This window comes from Phyllostomus discolor, chromosome 2, assembly GCF_004126475.2.
Source record: "Phyllostomus discolor isolate MPI-MPIP mPhyDis1 chromosome 2, mPhyDis1.pri.v3, whole genome shotgun sequence".
In the NCBI taxonomy this organism is placed as follows: Eukaryota; Metazoa; Chordata; class Mammalia; order Chiroptera; family Phyllostomidae; genus Phyllostomus; species Phyllostomus discolor.
Window position 1 is genome coordinate 4,069,390 of NC_040904.2, and position 10,061 is coordinate 4,079,450.

At 57.3% G+C, this 10,061-nt stretch overlaps 1 protein-coding gene across 1 annotated transcript; it reads right to left on the bottom strand.

The window, feature by feature from the left end:
* Window positions 1-1,294: 1,294 nt before the first annotated feature.
* On the bottom strand, window positions 1,295-2,447 carry CLDN14 (claudin 14). The gene has a single exon (XM_028505230.2). The coding sequence runs from the start codon at window positions 2,408-2,410 to the stop codon at window positions 1,694-1,696; it is 717 nt and encodes a 238-aa protein (XP_028361031.1). The 5' UTR covers window positions 2,411-2,447; the 3' UTR covers window positions 1,295-1,693.
* Window positions 2,448-10,061: the final 7,614 nt, after the last annotated feature.

Consider the following 10,061-nt stretch of genomic DNA (forward strand, 5'->3'; position numbering starts at 1 on the left):
GGATAAGAATAGCATTGACCTCATTGGGTTCTCAGGTGTCTCATTGGAGCAAATGAGAAAACAAAAAGTATGCCTTGCGCAGAGTGGGTGCTCGGTGAATTGTAAGCATTATGATTGTTAGTCTTTCGCCTGAGTAGGAGGAAGGGCCACTTTATCTTAGTAGGGATAGAATTCAGAGAAAGAGCTTGAAAAAAAGCTATTTTAGTTTTTCTTTCATTTGTAATCGGTCTGTTAACCGGAATAACGTCACTAGCCATTCTCAACTGTGACCGTCGAGCCGGGACTGAGAGAACATCGTTCGATTTTTAGAAGATTTTATTTCCTTTTTATGGATTCCAATGTGTTTTTACAATTTAAACAATAGGTTCAAATTGCTTGATCGTCATAAATAAAGGGTGATCTTTTGGATCCAAATTCACAGCCTACCTGGGCTAGCAGATCCCAGCTCTGGAACCCTCTGTGTGGTCAGACTGAAGCTAAAATGCACAGCACCCGCGCCTCCTCCCCGAGGTCAGCAAGAAGCAGAAAAGAAATGCACGTGGGACTGTTCCTTAAACCCCATTCTCTCATGTTGCTGAGAACGGGGGGCGGGGCTTCAGGTGCCTGCCGCTCCGTGTGTGGGTCTCAGACTCAGCCCTTCCACATGGCAGGGTGTCTCCTTCCACAGTCAGAGCTGGAGGTGGGGACAGAGGCATGAGCAGGGCACCCTCAGGGCACATCATGGGTGTGCATGCACATGTATGCATGTGTGTGCATGTGCAACCATGTACAGCTCTCTGACCCGGTGAGTCGGACCACAGCCAGAAAGCATCATCAGGATTCTGAAAGCAGTCGGACCTCCCCTGGCCCTCCCAGCAGTCCTGCTAACAGAACAGTCAACAGACTCTTGCCCCTGCCCCACGGCCGCTGCCACTGTGCTTCCGTCCATCCTGCCAAGGCCCCCGGGGAGTGAGCAGCGCCTCGACTGGGCTCCCTGCCAATGCCTGGAAGGCCCAGCTAGCAGGCAGGTTTTTGCTTTGTCGCTGTCTCCTCCCTCCTGAGGGGCTTCCTTACAAGCGGGGGCCTACTGCTTACCGGTGGAAAATGGCTGTGTCTTTACTTTGCGATTTACGACAATTACCTTTATCCCAGGGAAGCCCTGCACTTCCTGCCCTGCCTCCGGGGGTAAGCCGGGATGTGGCACCTGGGTAGGGTGGGTGTTGCCCAAGCCTCTTTTGGATGGAGTTCCGCCCAGCCCCCCTCTGGCCGCTCCCTGCGCGGCTCCAGTGCTCTGCGATGCAGCGCCCCTGGCGGTGCGCCGTGGTTACCAGCACCTTCGCAGGCAGAGCCACAGCCTGGAACAGAAACGAGTACTGCCCATCTCATAAACAACTGCATCCAAAAGGTTTATTCCTGTATCGCACGCAAATCCCACTGACCAAACCCCCAAGTTGCTTTAAATTCAGCTGTTTTTAAATCACCCACATAAATACATAAAATAAATACAAAAACAGAGAGTTTCTTTTTTTTAGTCTTTGGTATACAGAGCTTTTCTCCTCGTATTTTCCCTGGTTCCCTGTGCTCCAAGTCCATTTCCTCACGTTCACATTCTCCTTTCAGGCACAAAAGCAGCCGAGAAGTAAACTTTGTGCCAGGGTCCCGGGTCCCGGGTCCCGGTCCCTCTCAGGGCTCAGGGAGGGACAGGCCCGGGGACTCACACGTAGTCACTTAGCCTGTACCCGCTGTGCGTGGCCGAGATGACCGAGGGGGCCCGGTTGTCCTTGTAGGCGGCGGGTGGCCGGTAGGAGGGTACGGTGGCCGTGGCCGTGGCGGCCCTGGGCGGGGCGGGGTAGGGCCTGGAGGGCGCCTCGTCCTGGCAGGACAGGCAGAGCAGGGTGCCGCCGATGATGGACAAGGACGAGGAGATGAAGCCGAGGTACAGGGCCTGCCCGATCTCGTACTTCATGCTGCTGGGCAGCAGCGGGTTGTAGAAGTTCTGCACCACGTCGTTGGTGGTCCAGGAGACAGCCACCATGCAGAGCAGGCCGGCCAGGATGAAGAGCGCCCCGCCCAGGATGGCGAAGGTGGTCTTGGCCGGCGTGCCCTTGGCGCAGCGCGTGCACTTCATGCCGATGACGGCGCACGCGCAGGCCGCGCCCGACAGCAGGCAGGAGATGACCATGAGCGCGCGGGCCGCCTGCAGGTCGCTGGGCAGCGCCAGCAGCGAGCGGTAGATCTGGCACTGGTAGATGCCCGTGCTGTGCCACACGCACTCCATCCACAGCCCCTTCAGGTAGGACACGGCCGTCAGGATGTTGGTGCCCACGTGCGCCGTCCTGCGCCAGTGCGGCAGGATGGTGGTGATGAGCGTGCCCACCAGGCCCAGGAAGCTGAAGAGGAAGCCCAGCAGCTGCACGGCCGTGCTGGCCATGGCCCCGGCTGGCTGCCGCGCTCGCTCAGGCGCCCGCCGGAGTCCTAATGAAGCCGGGAGGCGGGGGAGGGGGAGAGAGAGGACACGGGTTAAATATTATCTCGGTGCATTTATTTCTGCCGCGGAAACTGGGTTTTCCATAGGCGGTGGGTATGACAATCAGCATATTTTAAAGAAATAGTTTCCGAGACGTCATGGGGTGAATGACTAAGCTGCTCTTCTAGGACGCTTTCCTGGAAGGGGCGACAGCGGGAGGCCGGTGGGTCGAGCCCCTGGAGGACCCCGGGGAAGGGCACGCCACGGCGTGACCTCTGACCTCTCCGCACTTACCAGGCATGCGCGGCAAGTCCTACCTCGTGCCCACCCTCCGACACTTCTGCTGCCCTGGACCCTCATTTTATCCTGTGTCGTCAGTGATCACTCCAGTTGCTGGGTCAGCAGGTGGGCTGACAGTGTTCACGTCTACGTGGCTTACGATTTCAGAAACGGCCTTGGAATGACTGTTTAAAGCGGAAGATTTTCTGACGGTGGGAGCCCCCCCCCCCCCCGGAGTGCTCAGGGAGGTCGGAGTTTAGCATCCATAGGTCAGATGCTGCCTTCCAGACTCCCAGAGCTGGAGGTGACCTCAGAGACTGCCCACTGATGTCAGGGGACAGAGATTTCCAAGGTCGCGCGCTCCTTAGGTGTTGCAGCCCAGACCGCAAACCAGTGAACCTCCCGCCCACCCGGAGGGGCACCTCCTCCCCTCATGCCCCTCTGCAGCGTGAGGTGGGGCTCATGGTCTCCAAGCGTCTTCTGAAGGGAGAAAAGCCTCTAAGCTAATGAAGTCACTTCAGTATCCAACACTGGCGAAGCTTTCAGTAGGCAAAACCTGCAGCTTTCCTTTAGAGAGAGGAGAACTGTCCTGCATTTACACGGAAGGGCTGCAGGGGGCAGCACTGGGCTGGCAGGCATCTCCCAGGCAAGGCAGCCGCTGCTGCCCGCGGTCTTGCTTGGGATCCCACGGCCTTCTCGTCTTCAGGTCTGGGCCCGTAGTGAAGAAATCCCCTGCGCTGCGCTGCGATGAAGGACTTGTTTGTGGTACCAAACAAGCGCTACGTGCCGCCATCGTCTTTGTTCAAAAGATGGCTTTTAAAGTATACAGAGGCTTTAAATGTCTTAGCCTTGCGGCAAGCAGTCCGTGAGCATACAAACAAAACCAGGTAACACCAAAACGACGCGGTGCCCACAGGACGCGCGGTGGTCCGATGGGGAGAGGGAGAGGGCTGAGGCTTTTGCGGAGGTTTTAAATTAAATGATGGATTGTTCGGCACCGGTGTTCTCACACCAGTGCTCTGCTGATTGGCCGCGTGCCTCTTCTCGCGATGCTGGCTTTCCTGGGGAAGCCTGCTTCCTTCCACTCCGCGAGTGAGCGCGCTCTGTGCAGGTGCTGAGCTCGGGGCTGGGGAGAGCCCTCCCCCCGCCCCGCCCCACAACACACACACACACACACACACACACACGCGCGCGCGCGCGCGCACACACAGTTATTGCTGTCCTAGGTCACAGCTGGGGAGGAGGAGGGGCCTCTGAGGAGGTCGCTCTGGTGGGCGGGGCCAGAGCTGCTGCCCGGACCTACCTGGTGCACCCCGTGCTCACGAGGAGAGCTGTCGCCGTGGCGCCCACTTATGTGGCCTGAGCGGCGGCAGGTGCTTCCCCAGCACCGGCGCGGGCTGCCCAGGGGAGTCCCCCCCAGCACCCCAGTGTTTTTCACATGTGGGGAAACTGGCTGTAGGGGGTGGAAATTCTAGGCCGGGCCTGACCAGCCCTTCCCATGGTTTATTTGCTCCTTCACACACCTTCTCTCTCAACCCATAGGGCTGAAGTTGGCGTGAGATCCGGGAGGTACCGTCCATGTTCTCTCCTCCCTGAGGACATCTCAGAGCTGGGCCTGGTGCAGCAGCACAGTGGCCAGGGTGACGAACTCTTCCGCGTTGCTGGGGACCGAGAGGTGGTCCAGGACAGGGGGCTTTTTGGGTTGAAATCGGGACAGTCCCAGGCAAATCAGGGCGGTTGGTTCCTCCAGGCAGCTCGGAGGTGGAGGACTTCTCCAAATGGCTTCTGAGACCCTTGCAGTCCTGCCTGAAGTCTCCTGCTGGCTGAGGGGCCCCACAGGCTGTCCCTGGTCCAGGACTCTCCGAGGCTTCTCACAGCCCTTGTCTGTCAAGGTCAACCTGCATTAAGTGCACGGATCCCAAGGAATGCGGCATGCAAGCTAAGCCTGCCTGACCCCATTAGTGTAAGGAAGTGGACCAGAAGTTTATTGGAGGTCTGAATATTTATGGAGGGCAATGACTGCTAATTTTAGAAGCCATTAGGTTGCTATTTTTAAACAGGTGCCAGAAGGACTTGCTAATTTAAGAAGTGAGTGTTAATGAGCCCCCCACTCTCAGACACCAGCCCCCACCCCCTTCCCCTGGAGTTACCCACGGCTGCTACTGGCATCAGTTCATAATTCAACTTCCCAGCGACGACTTTTCACTTTGGAGCCCTCGTTTGATGGAAAAACCACTTCAAATGAATGCATCGCCTTGGAAGCCACATAGAACTCATCTCTCACGCCCTGGAAGGGCCTCTCCCGGGGTGGCCTGCCAGGAGGGGCAGTGCGTGTGGGGCTCCACTGGCTGAGTTGGGGGCCCGGCTTCCCCTGGGGGCTCCCCTTTGCCCGCAGACATGCGTGTGCTTGTGGAAGCGTCGGCTAGAGAGATGCGTGTCCAGGACAAACAGGGTTCCGGGAATTGGGTTCTGGGAAGACCTCATCCGGCCGGGTGCGTGGGGCTGAGGTACCAAGACGACGCATTTCAGGAGTCACTGTTGGGTCTTGCATTTGGGTTCACAGGACCCCCAGAGCACAGTCCTGGCTGGGCAGGGTGGGGCCGGCGGGCAGGGCTCGGTGCTGCCTCAGCCGGATTTGGGGCAGTGTTTCCCGGCGACTGCTCCCTGGGACACCGTGTGGCCAGCTGTCTTGTGCGGAGGACGGGTAGGTTTGGGAGAAGCTGGTAGCTGCAGGACTTCTCACCGCCCCGCCCCCACGAGCAGAAGTGCACCGCGAGTCTCCCAGAAACGTCTCCCGAGGGGCGCTCTCTGAACTTATGTGACTGGAGACATTCACAACCTGTCCAAGGGACAACTTGGAGGCAAATCCCCTTGGCAAGTGGACTTAGAGCCCGTAAGCCCTTTGCAAGGTGAATGGAGCAATGATGAGATAGGGTTGCTAAAAATAAAGACAGTTTGATTTTCCGAGGGTAACTGAGCTCAAGTAGGAGGGCCAGCAGAATGCTCTGGTTTGTCCCCGGGGAGGCTCCGAAAACCCCGGGGCTATAAAGTGAAAATCTGCCAGGGTCGGGGGAGGGCTGTGAACATCCCAAGCGCTGCTGTGCCCCCCAGACTGATCCAGTTCGATGAGATCCAGACCTGAAAGGCGAGGGTGTTTTTCCCTTACAAAGTTTTACGTTGTCTCTGTTGTCTGTTGTCTGCCAGCTGCATTTTCTCCTTTATCCTCAACCTGAGAACATTTTTTTTTTTCATTGCTTTTAGAGAGAGAGGAACGGAGAGGGAGAAACATTGATGCGTGAGAGAAGCATCAATTGGTTGCCTCCCATACGTGCCTAGACCGGGAATCAAACCTACAACCTCTCTGTTACAGGACGACACTCCAACCAACTGAGCCATACCAGCCAGGGCCACATTTTTTTTTAAAGGAAGGAAAGGGGAAAGGAGAAAGGGGAAAGGGGGAAGGGGAAAGGAGAAAGAAAGGAGAGGGGAGGAGAGGGGAGGAGAGGAGAGGAGAGGAGAGGAGAGGAGAGGAGAGAGGAAAGGGGGAGGGAGGGAAGGAGGGAAGACCAGACCCTCCGGCACGTGGCAGAGGTCCATCTCCACGCTCAGCCCCCAGCCTGCCTGGACCCCAGCTGGGTCGGCTCTGGAGCTTCTCTCCCAGTGAGGTGCCATTTCAACAGCAGGGCCCGGTGGGCACAGCCTGGCTGAGACAAGGGACAGTTGTATCATTTGCTCAGCCCTGCTCTTGCTCTATTGCCATCCTGTGTCCCTCGCCACCCCCCCCCCATGAAGAACTTTCCTCGGGACACACGTGGCTCCTTGGCCACTCCCCGCACAGCCGCTGGAGGAGGTGTCAGACCCGGGGAAGCCAGGCACAGGCCTTGCTTGTTGGACATTTCTTTACCCAGAAGCCCCTGGGCCCTCCTGTCCGGGGGAAGTGTTGAGGGCTTGGCCACGCACGCCCCGTTTCAGCTTCTGGCCGCCCTCCGGCAGGAGCAGCTTCAGAGCTGTTCACTTTGGGTCGGTACCCCTGCGTCTGCTCCGGGGGGCTCCTGATGCTGCAGCCGACAGCTCCCACTTTGTTCACTGGGGTTTTGTTGGGGACAAGAGGTGCTGCCTTCCGAGGACCCGGGTCCTTGCACCTTGCGAGGGGGCGGAGTTGCCTCACCTTGGATGTTCAGCGACTTAAGAAAATGTCTGGGGTTCAAAACACTCCTGCCCTTCCTGTCCGCCCAGCCAGACCGCTCTTCCTGACTGATCGGGTTTTCCGTAAAGGCTAGAATTTGAGAACTGAGAACAAACTCAAGGGTGGCCTGGGTTCACCTGAACGAGGTAACTTAGCCAAACCGCCCACAGGACAGAGGACAGTGACTTCTACACCACATCAGGATGAAGCGACACCAGTTAGGGATTCCTGAACACATGTGATTTTTTTCAGAGCAAGATTCTGTGTTTCTGAATAATGTACGAAGCGATGGCTCTCCTTCCCAGAAGCTTCCTCCGGGGGCGCTATTTTAGTCCATCTTCTTACGCGACAGACAGCCTGTGCGTGACGAGAGAGTGATCGTGGACGTGATGACCGGGAGACACCACCTCCCGTGCATTTACGATGGGCCGTCCTGCGGGGGTTCCGGCTCCCAGAGTGTCTGCAGCGTTCCCCGGGCGATTCTTCGGACTGGCAGGCATCTGCGTTTTGAATTTACGGGCACTTCTCTGCCACCTGCCCATGGTACGGACAGCCAGCGCCCTTTCCGAGAGAGGCCGGGACGGAAGAATTGCGGGATTCACATATTACAGCGTGGTAGTCAGGACTCACTGGTGTTCTTCAGGAAAACCAATGTGAAATATCCTCCCCAGATCTTCCATAGATGACAATTTAGAGATTAAAAATTTGCCCTCTCTTTTGGACGAGGAAAGAAAAATCCATGTTCCTTGACAAGAACTGGTTTGGGGGAAAGCCGTGTCATTTGGATGGAAACCGCGGTGTGTGGTTAAACGCTGGCAGGGCCATTTTCGGTGCAGCGAGACCGAGCAGCCTGCCGATGTCGTGAGAGCTACGGCGAGGCCCCCACGGCCACAGAGATCTCTCAGCCGGCCCCCGGGAGACATGGTCTCTCCAAGGCCAACTCACCAGATTTCATCAGGGCCCACGAAAGAGGCATCAATTGACATTTAAAAGTAAAATGACCGACTGTCACTTGACAAGCACATCAGGGCTTCGCACAGCTGCTTTTCCGAACCTGATTGCTCTCTTGTTGTTTGTTTTCCAAGGTGCAGGCGACTGAGAACCGGCTACCCAAGAGAAATGTTAGAAAAGGAAAAACCTCGGGTTCTAAGCATATTGTCGCAGGGGTCACACGATCGCTTGGAGGTCATCGTTGAAGTGTTCTGTGGGAAAGCTTTGTAGAAGGACGTGACGGGGTGAACTGTGTCCCCAAAGAGGACCTGGGGGAGCTCCATCCCCTGGTGCCTCCGAATGGGGCCTTGTTTGGAAGTAGGGTCATCGCAGACCAGTGGGTGAAGACGGGGTCACACGGGGGTGGGGTGGGCCCTAACCCGTGAGACCGGGGTTAGCAGACGGCAGCCGTGTGAAGACGCAGAGAGAAATGGGGAGGATGCCGCGTGAGGGCAGACACAGAGGGACGTGGCCACGGGGTTCCCCAGGTTGCCAGCAACGGCAGAAACCAGGAGAATGGATGGGCCAGAACCTCCCTTGGATCCTCGGAAGGAACCGGTCCCGCCGACACCTGGATTCTGGACTTCTGGCCTCCGGAACTCCCGGAGAACATGCTGGTGTCGTGTTCAGCCACCGTGTTTGTGGTTTGTGGCACTCGGTTCCGGCAGCCCTGGGAAACCCGTGCAGGGGGCTCGACGGAGGGCGTCACAGGCGCTCACAGGGGAAACGCAGTCAGGTCTGACCAGGACGGGCGGGGCCCCTTCCAGACAGGCACTGAGCACGGCCCGGGGGTGTCCCATCGGTCACGCAACATCGAGGCAGTAGCCAGCTCTACGTCCCCAAGTGTGGAGGACAACATCCATGTCCTCCTGGAGGGGGGAGAATCTGGAAGGTCCTCTGTGCTTGTGAAAACTCCAGACCAAGGCCCGCTGCCGTGAGCACCCACGGGGTGGACCAGCGGCCCGGCTGATGCCCGGAAGGGGTGCGGGCCCGCTGTCCAGGCCGTGTGGGGCCGGCTGCCCAGCGGCACGGCTGGCCTTCTCAGGCCGCTGTCTGGTTTTCTTAAAGCAACAGATCCTGGTTTCTGAGACCACAAAAACCCAGATTTGGGGTGCAGGCCAGGCTTAGATAGGGCGACTCAGACAGCGGCCCCGGCTCTCCCTTGGACACCCAGTAGGGCTCAGTGGGGCTGCCCGTTGGGACTTGCATCCAAACGGAAGAGGCGCTGCCCCAGCCTGCCGCAGACCCCCATGAATGAGACAGCTATTCTGTGACTTTTGTAAGCTCGTGAACATTATTTATTTGAGCTCTGTACTGGAAATATATTGCTGTGATGAAAAATGTGTCAAATGAAAACATAAACTGAGATTCACTCGTGCTAAATAAAATACAGTTAAAAATGGTGTTTGATGCTCGTTCTCCATAAATTTAGCCTTTTAGAACCAGGTGCACAGAAGCTGTTACTGTTAACGGTAGAACCATCACAGCTGGGTTTGCTGGGTGCTTCCTCCATGCCAAACGTCTGCTAAATGCCTCCACTGGCATGAACTTATTCGATCCCCCACAAGTCTGTGCTGTGTGTGTTCTCGTCCTCATTTTTTTTTTTAAAGATTTCATTTATCTATCTTTAGAGAGGGAAGGGAGGGAGATAGAGAGAGAGAGAAATATCAATGTGTGGTTGCTGGGGGTCATGGCCCGCAACCCAGGCACGTACCCTGACTGGGAATCGAACCTGCGACACTTTGGTTCGCAGCCCGCGCTCAATCCACTGAGCTACGCCAGCCAGGGCTCATCCTCATTTACAGATGGGGAGACCGAGGCTTGGAGAAGCTCAGCCCAAGGCCACACCTGGGCTGAACCAGGGAGCCCACGCAGGGGACCCCTGTGACTGCCCAGGTCAGAGGTGCTGGCAGTGACGAAGGTGGGTGCTGGGATGAGGTCAGTTTCCAGACCCATGGGCAGGTGAGGCCGGTGGGGTCTGCTGACGGCTCAGCCGGGGGGCGTGAGAATCAGGGGTCACCGACACTCTGGGGCTCCTGTCCCAGGAACCTGGGAGGATGGGGTCTCCAGGTACCGAGTAGACACTGACAAGGGGAGGAGGCGGGGCTGGATTTGGAGGGCGGAGGGCAGAGAAGAGTTTCCTTCTGGGTGAGCCGACTT